A 17,680-nucleotide genomic window follows, 5' to 3' on the forward strand; every position below is an offset into this window, starting at 1 on the left:
ATCTAAATATTGGACTTCATTTAGCCCGTTAGGGAGCACAAACCGAGAGGGAAAAGAAAAAAGAAATACAGAAATTTCATCACCCAAAGGCAAAGTTTAATTCTCGTTATGAAGATGAGAGAAAAACTCATTGACGTCTGCAGAATTCCAAGGCTCCACGTAACACCAGTTCAGCACGGCAGGTAGATTTAACTGGACTGGGACGAAGCCAGGAAATCAGCTCTGATTGGGAACTCTCCCAGTGCCACGAGGCTTTGCTACTGCAGACTTCATATATATATATATACGTGAAGCTCTGTGTGTGTGTATATAAACATATATATATACCTACACACTTGTATGTGTATGTTTATATACACACACAGAGAGCTCACTGCATTCCTATTCTTCACATTTTTCCCTTTGGATTGCCAACATGCATTTATTTCTATACCTTCACTAACACAGAAAGAGCCGATTTTGGACAGGGGGTGAAAGGATGACTCTTCGCATATTCAGAGGAGTCCATCTCTAAATAGGAGAAGTCTGACACTACACCACATTGTTCCTGTCACTGACAAATTTCCTCCACTGTCGAAGTGCTGGTTAAATGACAGTCCTATATATGAAATAATTGAAGATATCAGCACTAAGTGGTATTATTTTTAGAATTTTTCCTAACACATTTAAGCTTCATCTGGATAGAACAACGCTTTTTTATAGCCAAGATTTAGAAGGCAGAAGTTCAACTGAAGCGAATTTGGTATTTTTTTCCCTATGTAGCTAGTAATCATCTTACCTACACTACTTTTTTTTATTCCATTAAAGCAACTGAAGGTTGTCAGTAAAATCCCCACGGACGGTTGAGAGAACTCCCAGCAGATGGCAATAAAGGGGGCTCAGAACCATGACCCTACCCTGGGCGTTGAGCGGTTCTCAAGATGTGCTCCAAGGAGTTTTCATTTAACTACTAAGCTTTCATGCCCACCACCAGTAAACAAGAATTTGGGCTCCCACTGCCATAGTATCACTTGTTCCTGTGTTGCATTAGATGGTGTTGAAATAAATTTAGAAACCAAGTCAAAAGCTACATTTCCAAATACAGACTCAAGTGATGATGCATGCCAAACTATTTCAATCCAACACTATTCCTGCATTTGACTGTTATTTTCCTCAATTTTTTGCACTAATCAATTTTTTTTTAATTAGATCAGCGAAAGAATTCTAAACCTCTGACACAAGCTTGCCAAATTCCAAATTTACTCTGTTCTTACCGTCGATGGTTGGACTTGATGATCTTAGAGATCTTTTCCAACCTATGATTCTATGATCCCCTCCCTTCCCAGAAACAGTTATGGAGAATCCCTTGTTACCAGCTGCAGTATAACAAACCTTGAAGTACTCAAAAATCACAGACAATGCTGTGAAATGCTTAAAAAGCCACCAGTTTGGTAGATGGTAGTTCCAACAACAGGTATGATGTGCTACTTTCCAAGGGAAGTTAGCACACCTCCAGTTATGCTGTTAAGTATCTATGACTTAACAAATTACATTAGGCCGTAATAAAACTACACAGAATATCACTGATATGTTTACTTAAGTCATTTGTCTTGAACTGGAAGAAGCAAAATTCTCAATTATTTTATTACCAGTTTTCTTGTTTGTTAAAAATTTTAGAAATTGTGGTTACACTGAATGCAAGAAAGCAATAAGAAAACCTAACTGGATTTCTCCAATTTCTTCAAGCTTGGAGATACTCACGGACAACTTGACCGAAGTGTGGTATTTCAGAACAGGTCACTGCTACTACAGAAATAACACTGAATAATAAACCTTGGTTTAACCAACGACCCTGCCTCCGACGCAATGGTTTGACGACAGGGGGTTCTTCTCTCTTCCCTGCTCGCTTCTCCAACCCACTCCTGAATCCCATCGTATTGACAAGAGTTTATCAGGAAAGGACCAGGAAACTGGTTTAGCCTTAAATAAAGAAACTAGTTTGCTCTGTTCTTTTTTGAAGAGCAGAAAACCTCAACAAGAACAATATAAAAGCCACCTGGCTCAGATCCTTATTCTGGTGTACAGCAAGATACGCGCAGTTTTGTGGGTACACCAGACACCTGACAGTAGTCCGCAGCAGATACTCCCCAAAAGACCCCAAGAAATATGGAGAAAGAGGATCCCACTTACCACCATCACCAATCAGCAGCTTAAATCAAATATATATATATTTATATATATATATATTTGTATATTAGGTCAAAAACTTAAGTTTTTTTCAGTAATGAAGACAAAGTACAGTAGAAACGCTACTCCTGCTCGAGCACTCAGGAATTAAGCGATGCCCATTTCCACTAATCTCCATTTGCTCCCTTATGGCATGACATGCTGTGCCGCAGCACCTCTCCCTCCTCCCATGTTCCTGGCGGACAGGGCTCAGCTCAGGATCACTGATGCTGCCTTTTTCCTTCCATACCCTTCCTAGCCCTAAGAAAGGTCACACATTATCTCCCATAATTTGTTTTTTGAAGTCTAGCGCTCACAAATGAGCATGCACTGGAAGATAAGACCATGCTTCGGCAGGGGGGTTGGACTAGATGACCCACAGAGGTCCCTTCCAACCCCGACCATTCTGTGATTCTGTGATAAGCAACGCCTAGAATAATTTTATGTACAATTTAACCCTTGTGACTCAGGTGCCATGAAAATTCATTTTTGAACTGCACAACACTAAGAAAAACAACCACTTACACAAAATGAATAAAATAAATTAAAAAATAATTAAAATGATGAGAAATACATTTTTGAAACTCATTTGACTGATCCGAATGAAATCTATGGAGAGAATAGCCTACTAAGCAACCCTCCTCTCTAGACAAAGCTGGGCATAGTAGGCTATCTCAGCACCTTCCCCTTCTTCAGCTCCACAGTGGGATACAGTGGTAGAATGTAAGTTATCTCCGTTCCTAGAGCCTTTGCTATTCTTACAGACAATACAACCATGGGCTTTCAGAATCCCAGAATGTTCGGGGTTGGAAGGGACCTCTGTGGGTCACCCAGTCCAACCCCCTGCCAAAGCAGGGTCACCTACAGCAGGCTGCACAGCACCGCGTCCAGGTGGTCTTGAATATCTCCAGAGAAGGAGATTCCACAGCCTCCCTGGGCAGCCTGGGCCAGGGCTCCGTCACCCTCAGAGGGAAGAAGTTCTTCCTCATCTTCAGCTGGAACTTCCTCTGCTTCAGTTTGTGCCCGCTGCCCCTTGTCCTGTAAGTAAATGAAATCTGGCCTCAACTTTTATTTAGCCAACTGCGTATGCCTCAGATTGAGCTGGAACACGAGCAATTTGGAGGGAAAAAGAAAACCACACATAATAAAGTACAGGCAATGAACTCCAGTGACTTTACTCTCCCCTGCAGCAATCCTTCCAACTGCTCTGCTCCTCCCCTCCCTCCCTACGTCATACCAACAATAAAAGGGAAGAAAAGGAAAGCAGAGTCTGGCCCCGTCCTCCTGACACCCTCCCTGCAGATATTTAGAGGCATTTCTAAGGTCCCCTCTCAGCCTTCTCTTCTCCAGGCTGAACAAGCCCAGCTCCCTCAGCCTGGTCGACAGGGTGCAGTAAGTCTCCTGGCTACGCATTGTTGCGGGTTTGATTTGCCATTTGTAAGCGCAATTTTCTGACATCACTCCTACAGTTTCCAGTATATTGGTGGCGGTGGTTGCTCAGCTGTCCCCCATTCTGATAAATCTTTGCAGATTTAGGGACATGCCACTTTTATTCAGAAGCACCTACTAAAACATTCAGGTCGATACTCACGTAATCGGGAAGCGGAGACTCATTTGAACCAAGGGAGCCTCTTGAGGACTGCGTGGATTGCTCCAGCACTTTGTTGTGTTTTTTAGACAGCAAAGCAAATAAACTGGAAGGAAAAAAAAAGGAAAAAAAAAAATTCACAATCCTGTTATGAAATAGTTAGGCTACCCAGTCAGAAGAGATGTTTTATCATATACACAAACTTGAACAACGAGGTTTTTAAAATGCAATGCACATTAGTTATAGAATTTATTTATTTACTTCTTAGTATCAGGGCTAAGCAACGGCAGAATTTGAATTTGAAATATTCTACACAATAAATGATGTGAACAAGATCATACGTTGACGGTTAAATTCTTAAAAGTCAAACTATAAGAGAAGGAATGGTTCACATGCAATTTTAGTTCCTAACCAGTGTGCGTTTGTGAAAATACAATTTTTAAGTGCAGCACCTCATGCGATATATTGCAATATATCCTGAAGCAACTTGTGTATTATTCACTTCAATAACCTAATTGGTTCAGTACAGGAAGAATCCAAATATATGACAGGAGCTTCGGGTATTTACAGGCTGTGTTTTTGCATTTTACTGGTACATGTTCTTTGCAAATTTATTTTAGCTTAAGTCAAGGAATAAAGCATTACCTTGGTGTTATAAATCACCTCTGGAATCGGAGGTCTACATACACACAGAGAAATAAACACTTGTCCCAGTTCAAGAAAGATGAGGAGCTACTGGAGAGAGTCCAGCGGAGGGCTACGAGGATGATGAGAGGACTGGAGCATCTCTCCTACGAGGAGAGGCTGAGGGAGCTGGGCTTGTTCAGCCTGGAGAAGAGAAGGCTGAGAGGGGACCTTATAAATGCCTCTAAATATCTGCAGGGTGGGTGTCAGGAGGATGGGGCCAGACTCTTTTCAGTGGTGCCCAGCGACAGGACAAGGGGCAATGGGCACAAACTGAAGCAGAGGAAGCTCCAGCTGAACACGAGGAAGAACTTCTTCCCTCTGAGGGTGACGGAGCCCTGGAACAGGCTGCCCAGGGAGGCTGTGGAGTCTCCTTCTCTGGAGATATTCAAGCCCCGCCTGGACACGGTGCTGTGCAGCCTGCTGTGGGTGACCCTGCTTGGGCAGGGGGTTGGACTGGGTGACCCACAGAGGTCCCTTCCAACCCCTAATACTCTGTGATTCTGTGATTCTTGTACTTTGAAAAAAAGCATGGCAATGACACTCAGAGGATGGTATAATCTTATCTATAAGGAGAATATAACTTGACTGCAAAGGCTCAAGGAGATGTGAGAAGCGAGTAGAAGCCGTGGACAACGGCCAGCAGCTGGTGCTCAGCAGCTTCAAGGAGTCAGCGACTTTTGCAAAGCCACTGGATACCTCAAATATGGCTTCCAATTCACAGATAACCCACCTTCCCTCCTCCCCATCTTGGTGCAGGTCCTACGTTTTAAGGATTTCTGCATTTAAAAACACTCTCCTGGGTTCTTTGGTTGCATCAAGAGCAGTGTGGCCAGCAGGGCAAGGAAGGTGATTCTGCCCCTTTACTCCGCTCTCGTGAGACCCCCACCTGGAGTCCTGTGTCCAGCTCTGGGGCCCCCAACACAAGAAGGACATGGATGTGTTGGAGTGGGGCCAGAGGAGGCCATGAAGATGGTCCGAGGGCTGGAGCACCTCTCCTACGAGGACAGGCTGAGGGAGTTGGGGCTGTTCAGCCTGAAGAAGAGAAGGCTCCGGGGTGACCTTAGAGCAGCTGCCAGTGCCTGGAGGGGCCGACAGGAAGGATGGAGAGGGGCTTTTCATAAAGGTGTGTAGTGATAGGACAAGGGGGAACAGCTCTAAACTAAAAGAGGGGAGATTGAGATTAGATATTAGGAAGAAATTCTTCCCCATGAGGATGGTGAGGCCCTGGCCCAGGTTGCCCAGAGAAGCTGCGGTTGCCCCCTCCCTGGCACGGTTCAAGGCAAGGTTGGATGGAGCTGTGAGCACCCTGGTCTGGTGGAAGATGTCCCTGCTGATGGCAGGGGGGTTGGAACCACGTGATCTTGAAGGTCCCTTCCAACCCAAACCATTCCATGATTCTATGGTTACGAGGCTCCTATCAGGCTTTCCTAGGATGGTTGTGTTGGCCCTTAGCGGGTAAAGAGATTGCCTTGACAAATAAGCACCAATAAAATTCCCTAATGCCTGAGCATGCTGCTCATGGACTTGTTTCTCCTTGTCGATGGGACAAGGAGCAGTGACAGACCTCTTGTTCAGTGGATCACTACGAAAATATTAAAGCCTGCTCAGCAATAAAAAAGAAAAAAAAAAAAGGCAAAATACTATCTCAGTGTTACAGTCGAGATAGTATCTATTTCTTGGAACCAGAGGACAGCTTCAGTGCTAGCAGGCTTGTGCTTGGAAATCTTTTCTCCCTTAAGAAACGACACTCAGCATTTGAACAAGTCCTCTTGGTTTTTTTAGTTAAAATATATCATTCATATTGTATCCTTCACAGATGGTAGGAGTAGATTCCTTGGAGCATCAGGGCTTATCCCCTTGTTGCTAGTCAAGACCCTCAGGAAAAGGCTTTTCCAACACTTCTCCTCACCACCAGGAATTAGTTATGCGTCTCCAGGCCAGATCTTACCTCTCGAGAGCCACCACAATAAATTCCACCATCTCCCACCACCTTTTCAGTCAGATATTTCTTAGAACAAGCTTAACAGCTTCCTTTTAAGGACTAACTTTGCCACACTTGAGGCATCTAATCAACCCACGTGAGAGCCCTTGGGTAGGTTGTACCATCCTCAAGGTTCAGCCAGAGTCTGCCAGCACGAGGAACAGGCTCGAGACAGCACAGCCGAAACCAGGGTCGGTACCGCAGCCGCCCGACTCCCGGTCCCACCAGGCCACTATCTCTGGGGCAGTGACAGACGTAACTGGACTGATACGGCAAGAACGGCGGATGAGATTACAAGACCTCCCTGGTGGTTATGAGGGTGAAGAACATTTGTTTTTCAGGATAACACAATATATTTGACGTCATGAAAACGTGAATCTTATTTTTTCCTTCCTGCTCGCCAGCAGAGCCTCGACAAGACGTGTCATTCCTGGGAACAAATGCTAACCTCCCACTAAATCGCAGCTATTAGTCAAAACCACTAGAACATTCCTTGTTAAAGAGGGAAGAAGCAACACAGAAATAAGATAATATTAGTAGGCTTTCCACCTCCTTCCCCTCCCATAGCCTGCTATTGCATTCACAGACTGAAATTGTTGTTCTAATCAAAATTTGGATTTGCAAACTGGTCCTCGGGCTGAAAGAGCAGTGCTATATGTTCTGAATCCCTGGTATTTTTGAAGATTCGGATTTCAGACATACTGTCATCAGCACCATCTAGTGCTGTGGAGACAGAATAATCGGCTAAAACCAACCTGGCGATGCTTCTGGGGGGAGCTGCAGCAAGAACAGGTTGAATTTGCTGTCCATCTGCTTCCGAAGACACAGATAATTTCACAAGGAGAAAGAATTTGGGGAAAAAAAAAAAGCTTTCCCATTAGTAGATTCTTTTCCAAAATACACAAAGCATTCTGGCTAGAACGGAAATGTAAATACAAACCAAGAATTGGGACCAGGATTTTCAAAAGTGCATTTATTCAATATATGTGAAGAGTAAAATGCACATATATTGGTATTCCACATGGAATTGGAATAGGGAAGAGCAAATTTATTTTCTCTGGCAGAAATTTAGAGATCTGGGAAAAAGCAGGGGAAAGGAAAAGGACGGAAGACTATTTCTTTATATCCTATTTTTGCTTCCTTAAATAATTCCCCCTTTTTTTTATTAATTAAGTGTAAAGTATCTAAACTAGAGTGCTTGTTTCTGGCACAAGCAAGCCCTTGGTGGCTGATTTCTACTTCCAAGGCAGCAGCGAGGGGGTACACTCGATTATATGCTGCCTTGTGAAGTTTTGCTTTCCTGTCACAGCTCATCACCTTTGCACCCGCACTCAGACACTTCTTTGGGGGACCGCTGCCCAGCACACCAATATTCAGGTTAAAAAAAACCTCAACACGATTCTCTTCTTCGTGAAGAGAACAGAAATATTATATATTTCTCTCTATATATTCTATATATAAAAATATATATTCTATATTATCTATTCTAATATATAATTTTATAAATTATAAATAAATAAAATATTCTATATTGTATATAATATATATACACTATATAGAAAATAAATATTATAATAGAAATAGAATATCATAAAGATATAAGGAAGGTTATCCTTCTCAAAGAACCATCCCTTAGAGGAGCACGAGGGCAGGGACACGTAGGCAGGAATTTTTCATACTAAGACTAAAAACATACAGAACCGCACCCAGAGCAAACTCAAAAAGCTCCACAGAAACAATTCAACTAAACAGAAAAAATTCAGGCCAGATATCAGGATTAACTGATAAATCTGGAGCTCCGAAGGAAATAGCGTTGCCTCCTGAAATGGTGTAAAACTTCACCACCAAGTAATTCACTTATTATACCTCTGTCTCTACCTCTGAAAACCACCTTGACAAATTTCAACTTTTTTTTAAAGTATGAGAACTGATTTAGTTACAAACCTCAAAAGGCATTTGCATGAAATTTAGCTCGTAAATATCTTTCATCATCAACCAACTTTGCCTTCTTAAAGGAGCCACTTCATTTTGCAGCAGTCACATCTTCAGTGTCTGTAAGGTTCTGGGCTTTCTTCTGATTTTTAAGGCACAAATAATGCAATGAAGAAAAGGCAACAATGTTTTACAACGAGGTTGTTCCCCTCCCCTCAACAAGGCACAAGAGACAAGCGCCAATTCACGCCGAGGTGGAAATGAAGACCATTTCCCAAACTTCCCACCCCTGTCTTAGTCACACTTCTGTTTTCACCCCGCTAAATATCAAGTTGAGATCGAACTGAAAAATGTATATACTATGCAGTCATAGAGGGCAGCCTGCACAGGTTGACAAGAACATGGATTTTTCTACCAGGATACTTTTCCTCTTTCTTCCGTTCTTCTCCACTGTCAGACAGGCTACGGAGCTCGACAGCCCTTTCATCTCACCTACTATGGACACGTCATAACTATAACAAATTATGTTAGGAATAACAAAAATGTCTTGGTACTTTGACCCATCTCTCCCAGAAGTACTCATGGACCAATGTTTAGTAAGCAAAATAATAGGTTGGAAGAGCAGCAAGACGAAATAACATCTGGCATCTATTACAGATCATCAGATCACACCATGGATGAGCTCAACCAACAAGGAAGGCTCAAGGCCACACAACAATCTCAGGCTCTTGTGTTTCTGATTTTTAGGAATTAAGCAAGCATTGGTTTCTTAACTCCCTCCACGCACGTGAAGTTTTTAATTTAACACCAGGCTGAACTTCGATCAATAAAGAAATTATTACACACTAAACAGCAATGGTTGCCTAAACACAAGTTGTTTGATTATGTGTTATTTGCACACACAATAAAATTCAAACCAGCAATATATGAACTTAACGCTTTCATAAAGCCAATTCCACAAAGCCTGTGGAACCCAAAAAAAAAAAAAAAGCCAATAATAGGAACTCATTTAACAACTTTCTTCTTGGTCCACCAAAAATCCCAAGCCAACAACCATAAAAAAAAAAAAAGCTTCTGCAAGTTGTGCAGGAAGTCTGATTTACACCAGATTGAAACAGCTCATAGCATATACTTCTCACACACACAAAACAAATGTACAAAATGGCACTTACCTAACTAAAAAAAAATAAAAAAAAGATAAGGGAGTTAAGATTAGAAGTTGAAAGTATATCCAAAATCAGAATTTGCAAAAAAAATGGAGCTTTCTGGAAGCTTTGGACAACGAGAAGGAAAGGTAGCAGTGTACTTTCTTTTAAGCAAGTAAATAGGATGACCCACGATAATGACATGCGCCGGTTAATCTTCATTATAACAGTGGAACAGCGATCGTAAGACTCCTTCAAAGGAGGATGTCACCGGCAGAGAAAAATAGACCTTGTCAAGGACACAATTTTTTTTCCATGAGACTAGAAATGAAATAAAGCACGACAGTACCCCTGTTGTAACATCCTTCTACACATCATTTATACGACTTTGTTCCACACGGGATATTATTTATTAAGAAATTTGAATGATATAAACCAACAGGGCATACGTTATATGAACTGAAAATGAGACATCGCATCAGTGTGAAAAATCTTCAAACTTGAATCTTGAAATAAGCTTCCTTAATAGGGCCAAACAGGAATATATTCTTGGCCTTTCTAAATACCAACAACTATTTAACCATGCTAATGATACCAAAATACTTTCAATGATACAGAGATATCTAAGATGATGCACATCATTGATATATATGAACGATAAAGAAATATTATGGTTAAACTTCACAAATGTCACAGCCATTACAGGAGTGTCAACTAAAGAGAAAAGGGCATTTTTATTAAATTTTTCTTTATCTTTCAGGAAGTTGGACACAAAATACACTGGCTTAGATTTAATGCAGCCAAACCTGAAGGCCTAAATTTAGCAGCAAAGAATCCAAGCTGCTCCCTAAGCATGAAGGATCTCACCCTGGGAGCAGCAACTAAAGACCACCAGCCCAACAAACAGCTGCCTGTAACGCAATAAAGATGCCGAAAGAGTAACTGGTATCAACAAAAATATGGCCCCTCACTACAAGAAGGACATTGATGTGCTGGAGCGTGTCCAGAGAAGAGCAACAAAGCTGGTGAAGGGTCTGGAGAACAAGTCCTATGAGGACTGGCTGAGGGAACTGGGGTTGTTCAATCTGGAGCAGAGGAGGCTGAGGGGAGACCTTCTCCCTCTTTACAACTACCTGAAAGGAGGTTGTGGCAAGGTGGGGGTCGGTCTCTCTTCCCAAATAAGAAGTGACAGGATGAGAGAAAACAGCCTCAAATTGCGCCAGAGGAGATTTAGATTGGATATTGGGAAAAACTTCTTCACCACAACGGTTATTAAGCATCGGACCAGGCTGCCCAGGGAAGTGGTGGAGTCCCCATCCCTGGAGGTATTTAGAAGATGTGTAGACGTGGTGCTTAGGGACATGGTTTAGCGGTAGACTTGGTTAACGGTTGGACTTGGCGATCTTCAGGGTCTTTTCCAACCTGAACAATCACAGGATTCTATACCCAGCCAAGCTTTGCTCTCCAGCACCTGGCAGCGGCACCCTGTGTGCAGGTTTCACAGCAGTGGTTTGAAAACGCAACGGTTGAGAGAAGAATCAGGATATCCGTTATTAAACCAGAAAACCTACCTCTCCATGAAATGCTCAGGTAACTCAATTATTTAACGGTTGTAAGAAAAGATGAAAGGGTGATTTGACCGAAATACAAAGATACACACATGGAGAAAAGAAGTTTGTTTACAGAGGATCCTTCAAGCTATCGGAAGAAAAAAAAAAAGAGCTACTGAAACAGAAACTAAAACATCAGTTGCACAGGCACAGAGATGGCTGAAAGCAGGCTTGAGGCGCCATAGATTTCTGTTTACACTGTCACAGCAATGGCAGAGAGGAGAGGAAGATCTGGGAGAAGAAGAGCAGCTCAACACCAAGTGTATGAGTTGAGCTGTGGAAATTCAGACGTTCTGAATCTCTTCTCCTCACTCTCCCAGTTCAGAAGTACACTGCAAACCAACCGAACCGCACCCAAACACAACACACTATCTGGGGATGGAAAAAAACCAATTCCACGCATCAAAAAATGTGATGATGAACGTTCTCAAACTATTCAGCAATACTCCGTGCTGTTCCTTCTCTCTGGTCTCGTACACATGCCAAATGTACTATTGTTCTCAATTTTAAAGAATTAAATATAAGCCCTAAACACTGAAGCCATCTTATGCAAATACTCCTTAAACAATAGGACCTTACAATGCCTGAGTGAACACCACAAACATATTGGGGAAAAAACCTCCTTTACAGAGCAAGCTCTAAAAATATCTTCATTTTGAAACGTGACATCTGAAAGTGAAAACCTGCCCCTTTATTTCGCTCTCGTGAGACCCCACCCGGAGTCCTGCATCCAGCTCTGGAGCCCCCAACACAAGAAGGACATGGATGTGTTGGAGCGGGGCCAGAGGAGGCCACGAAGATGATCCGAGGGCTGGAGCACCTCTCCTACGAGGACAGGCTGAGGGAGTTGGGGCTGTTCAGCCTGGAGAAGAGAAGGCTCCGGGGTGACATTAGAGCAGCTGCCAGTGCCTGGAGGGGCCGACAGGAAGGGTGGAGAGGGGCTTTTCACAAGGGTGTGTAGTGATAGGACAAGGGGGAACGGCTCTAACCTAAAAGAGGGCAGATTGAGGTTAGATATTAGGAAGAAATTCTTCCCCATGAGGATGGTGAGGCCCTGGCCCAGGTTGCCCAGAGAGGCTGCGGCTGCCCCCTCCGTGGCAGGGTTCAAGGCCAGGTTGGATGGAGCTCTGAGCACCCTGGTCTGGTGGAAGATGTCCCTGCTGATGGCAGGGGGGTTGGAACCAGATGATCGTGAAGGTCCCTTCCAACCCAAACCATTCTATGTTTCTATAAATACCTGCGTATGCAAGGAACACTTCATAGGCTTGACCTATTTTTTTAATGGGTTACAGCAAAAGAGAGAGTGCTACGGCCCGAGAACTCTACTAATGTACCAGGTAAGATGCCTGCACAGCTGTTTCCAAGCAGAGGACCTGGATCTGTCCCAATAACAGTTCATGTACGATTGCACAAGAGGTCACATCAAAACCAATGCACTGTGCTGTTTCATGTGAAACGAATTCATATGAAATAAATGCATTCTCCGATAGTCCTATATGGGGGGACTGGTTGCAAGTGCAGTAGAGGCAGTTGAGCAGCCTTTCTGCAGGCGACGAGAAGTGATCTGTAAGCACTTAAGGAACCAGGCCCTGGGAGAAATCCATTTAGCATGAACAAGCACAGAAAAATCACTAAGTCCCCAAATGCCCATGTCTGCTGAAGAGCCCTTGAGGCATTGTGCGCTTGAATTATCCAAGCTGTAATGGTACATAAAGAGAAATAACGAGAGAGAATTGCTGTGGAGAACTCCAAGGGCTATCCAGGGCAGCTGACTCCATGAAGGGACACAGCTCTTATTTACTTGAGCCCAGCTCTAATGCCTGGGAGACATTTAGGATCCCAGTAATTAGAAGCTAACCAATTAAGATATCAAACTGCTAAGGAGAAAATAAGAACATACTTTATATCTTTCTTTCTGATCTGGTAAAGTGAAGCGTGGCTAACTTCTGCTGAATAAAGTTTTGCTATATTTACTGTTAGGTCCATCTGGCTTGTGAAAATGATGTGAAACCAAGAGACTTGGGGTGTGCAGTCTCCACAAAGGTCATTTATGCGAATAAAATGATTTGTATGGGCATCACAGATGGACTTCTTCATCAAAGAATGCTTAAAGGAAAAGGGAAAGAACAGGGCTTCTCCCAGGTAGCAAAAGGTCCATGTGAGGCTGGTATTGCCACGTTCTGACTTTGCTGGTCGGTGATCAGACCTTTTTTAACTGTTCTTGCCTAACGCCTTCTCAAAAATGTGAAGTTTGTGTCCCTTTGGAAACAGGCTGTGTGCCTCTGCTGCCCGCTATTTCAGGGCAAATCCCAAAGCATCACAAATGAACAAACCCTGGGTAAGCAAATGACTCCTATCCCCTCCACCTGTTAAACAGCGAGCATTGAAGATTGTCCTGAACTTGATTATAATGAAGTACTTCAAGGTATCTCTACTTCACAGCAAAAGCTTCTCATTAATTTTAAAGAGCATTCTTTTATCTTTCACTGCTTACACATGAACAGAGCTCTCTAAGTGATGGACTAGAAAGACATTCCAAATTCTGTCTCCTAAAAAATTTTTCTTACTAATAAAAGTGAAAAAAAAAAACGCAGGCACCATACACTTGTGGCAGAAGTACATAAGTAAATTCAGGAGTAACTTCGAACAATTAATGCAGGTTTTGCATTAGCATACAGGATTTCCTGTAAAAACGAAATCGCAAAGACTAAAAAAAACATGGAAGCAAGGAATCTGATGGGGTGAGACAGAAGTAAATATTTACAGAAGTAAGCCAAGAGTTTAATTCACAGAGAGAAGGAAACGTATTTTTCAGCTGAAGGCATAGATTGTTAGGCAGCTCGTGGCCACTTTCCAAGGAACGCTGGGAAGCTGATGCTCCTATAGCTAGAGAAGTAAAAGGAAAAAAAAAAGCAGTAAAATCCTTCCTCTGTATCTTGGTACAGATAATCTCATTCCCCTTTTGTCTGGCATGTCAAATAACAACCTCGTAGTTCCACTTGAAGGATGGAGTCAGGCAAGGATGAGGAGCACTCCCTAGAAACAGCATCTTCCTAACCCTATGCTGTATTAAACTCAATAACCGGACTGCGATCTACTACAGACGCAATCCTCCCATGCAAATCTGCTGTGCTCTCCTCTAACTGAGAGAGTGGCAAACTAAAGTCACAGAATCACAGAATGGTCGGGGTTGGAAGGACCCTCTGTGGGTCACCCAGCCCAACCCCCTGCCCAAGCAGGGTCACCCACAGCAGGCTGCACAGGACCGCGTCCAGGCGGGGCTTGAATATCTCCAGAGAAGGAGACTCCACAGCCTCCCTGGGCAGCCTGGGCCAGGGCTCCGTCACCCTCAGAGGGAAGAAGTTCTTCCTCATCTTCAGCTGGAACTTCCTCTGCTTCAGTTTGTGCCTATTGCCCCTTGTCCTGTCGCTGGGCACCACTGGAAAGAGTCTGGCCCCGTCCTCCTGACACCCACCCCGCAGATATTTGTAGGCACTTCTAAGGTCCCCTCTCAGCCTTCTCTTCTCCAGGCTGAACAAGCCCAGCTCCCTCAGCCTCTCCTCGTAGGAGAGATGCTCCAGTCCCCTCACCATCCTCGTAGCCCTCCGCTGGACTCTCTCCAGTAGCTCCTCATCTTTCTTGAACTGGGCAGCCCAGAACTGGACACAGTAGTGCAGATGGGGCCTCACCAGGTCAGAGTAGAGGGGGAGCAGAACCTCCCTTGAGGTCAGGAAGACTTAAAGCTATGGGAGGAAATGTCTGCCGTCCAGGATAAACAGAATGCACGTTTGTAAAGCTCACACTAATTCTAAGGTTTGTTCTGAGCTAAATATCCTTGGATCTGCCTTGGGTGTCTCAAGGGATGAAAGTAATTCTTTTCAATGCTCCCTGTGTTTGCCCTGTGAATATTTTATAGGAATACCGAAAGGGCAATAGGGTCCATTATACTCCCATTTCATTCACTTGCAGTTAATTCAGTAGGATGAGTGTTTCATCGCTGCTGAGAGAAGACGTTTGTCTCGCATTAGGACTAAACTCTGTGGGTGAGAACCAGAGGAAATTGCTGGAGAAAGCAGCCCGAGCAAAACTCCCACCCAAAAACCCAAAGACAGACTCTGAACAATGAAACAACCATGAGAAAATTAAAAAGACATCAGTGCTGTGCAATCGAAGGTCTATACCCTTACCCTTTGAGCAGCTTTTACCTCGTGTGGCTTTGCTCAAAAACACTGGCTGTGCGTGTCCATATGTATTTATACGCATTTGGGTCACTGCTACACTTAGAAAATTACTGTGCCTGTCTGCTCTGACAGGGAAGAATCTGGATCCACATTAGGGGTTAACAGACTCACTCCACCCGCAGCAGAGCACAGGGTACGTGTGTTGCCAACAGCCCTTTTTAGGCTAAGACTTCAGCAGAACATGAATCTTGAACCATGCTTCCATCACCAAGAGTCCTCACCGCCGGTATCGCCCGTCACCCGCACCCTGTCCTCCCAGCAACCCCGCTCGGTGCGGGTTTGACTTCTCAGTGCCCCGACAGGGGTAAAATGAATCATTCATTGCATTCTCGTTTGAACCTTGGAAATAAGATCACGGCTTTGACCTAACTTCAGAAAACTGAGGTTTAACACTGAAGCAGTAGAACAAGAAACAAGCTGCTAGGAGGACACATCATCGTGCTGTAGACAGATAATACCAGTTTCGTATTAGGCTTTTGTTGCCTTTTCTCCACCTTTCTTCTTCTTCAAAGCCCTGTTCTAAAGGTCTCTTCACCATTCCTACTGCACAGTAATGAGTTTTATTGTTTTACTCATGGACTAACCTTCTCTTTGGTCAGGCGTCCATCCTGGTCACATCCTCCTCCCTCCACAGTGATCCTAGCAGCGTTCCACTAATGGGCTTGGAAAGCATCCACGTGCCTCTCCCGAGTCACAGCAGTTAGTTTAATTACCCTACTGACACAAACCTTCAACTTCTAACAAGCTAGAAACATTTGTTGGAGGAAACAAACACCAGCTCTTGGATCTCTCAGGACTCCACAGTAAAGCTATTGCTAAGGACCTTACAGAAACGACCCAAAACTCAAACCAGAGGTAGGTCTCACCACTAAGACACGCTCCCAGACGTAATCCTGGATGCAAGGACTGTCTCTTGCATAACAACGAGGTCATTCCTAGACTCCTAAAACCCCATAAGGAAAGAAAATTTGGAAGATAGTGCATCTGTATCTGTAGATAGCTTCCATAACTGTTCATAATGAGTAGTAATTTTTTTCAACTCCAAAACCATAAATACTTTGTATTTTCTTTGTGAGTATTTGTGAACCTCTGAGAAACTGTTACGACTACCACGGGATCTAAAAAAACAGTAATTAAGGAAATTCGTATTTTTTTGTCTTCCGGACAGAGTTTTGATGGTGTGTGTTCAGTGTGCCCCGAGGCCACGCAAGGAATAGAGATGACGCGAAAACAGAAAGCAGTGAATAACACTACATTCAGAACAAAACCCAACGCATAATCACTTCATTCCAGATTGCGGTTTTGCTTTCAAAAGACAGATGCTGAATTCAAACTTCACAGACAACCTTAATCTATTATTTCCTAAACTTCAAGTGAAATTTCAGTATTGATCAAGGCATTTTTTTTATTTTTTATGCAGTAAGTGCATGAAACGTAACAGACTGACTTGAGTGTATTACGACCTTCTGCAGCAGAGTACCTCCATCCATGCTGCTTAGTGCTTTTGGCTCTTAAGATCTAGTTTTAACTGTATTTCCAGACATGAACAAAATTTATCCTTTGAGCTGCACCACCAAAAAGCTAATGTCAGAGCAGCAGCCGGTTCATTCCTCTACAATTTCAATAGGCAGTTACTCCGGAGGATGTTCCTTCTTGCTACACCAATGGCAATTCCCCACGCACGTGTATTCAAACCAGCAAACACAGAAATTCTAGGCAATTTTCAAGTTTTACTTACGCGTTCCTTTCTGAATAAATCATGTTGGACATGAGACAGGTCGAAAGGAACGGAGCAGAGAGCTTTCTATGACAAGTGTATGGTACTTTATCACGAACTTAAAATTCACACTATAGTATTTGGTATAACATTAATCTATGCACACACGTGCGGATACACACAGCTTCCTCCAAGGGAGGTGTTTGTTGGAAACCTTACTTCTGGCTGCACCTAGCACTGACATGCAGGTACACATACCCTGAAAGACTGAAATGCTTATAAATTTTCCTAGGCATACGAAGATACTACTACATGAGAAAAGGAAAAATGCAGGATAATGTCAAATAATGGAATATATTGACTACTTTTTAACAACAAGATTAAGTTGAATTTCTATTACTAAACCTTTCCTGTAAAAGCATAACAACCCTGTACTTTAAATATCATCAGTAAAACTTGTCTACATCCTTCATTGTAACATCAACGTCAATCCCCTTTGTTGAATTTCTGTGGATTTATGTACCTTCATATCAACCTACAAAATGTAGCCAGTCATAAATAAACCTCTTTCCAA

At 43.2% G+C, this 17,680-nt stretch overlaps 1 protein-coding gene across 2 annotated transcripts in view; it reads right to left on the reverse strand.

The window, feature by feature from the left end:
• The window catches only part of DYM (dymeclin), a 243,131-nt gene that overhangs the window by 71,680 nt on the left and 153,771 nt on the right, over window positions 1–17,680 (reverse strand). For both annotated transcript variants that reach the window (XM_075411026.1, XM_075411025.1), the window contains one exon: window positions 3,797–3,899. In XM_075411026.1, the coding sequence (XP_075267141.1) occupies window positions 3,797–3,899 (103 nt within the window). The remainder of the gene's footprint in view (window positions 1–3,796; window positions 3,900–17,680) is intronic.

The sequence above is a fragment of the Opisthocomus hoazin genome, chromosome Z (assembly GCF_030867145.1).
Source record: "Opisthocomus hoazin isolate bOpiHoa1 chromosome Z, bOpiHoa1.hap1, whole genome shotgun sequence".
Taxonomy (NCBI): domain Eukaryota; kingdom Metazoa; phylum Chordata; class Aves; order Opisthocomiformes; family Opisthocomidae; genus Opisthocomus; species Opisthocomus hoazin.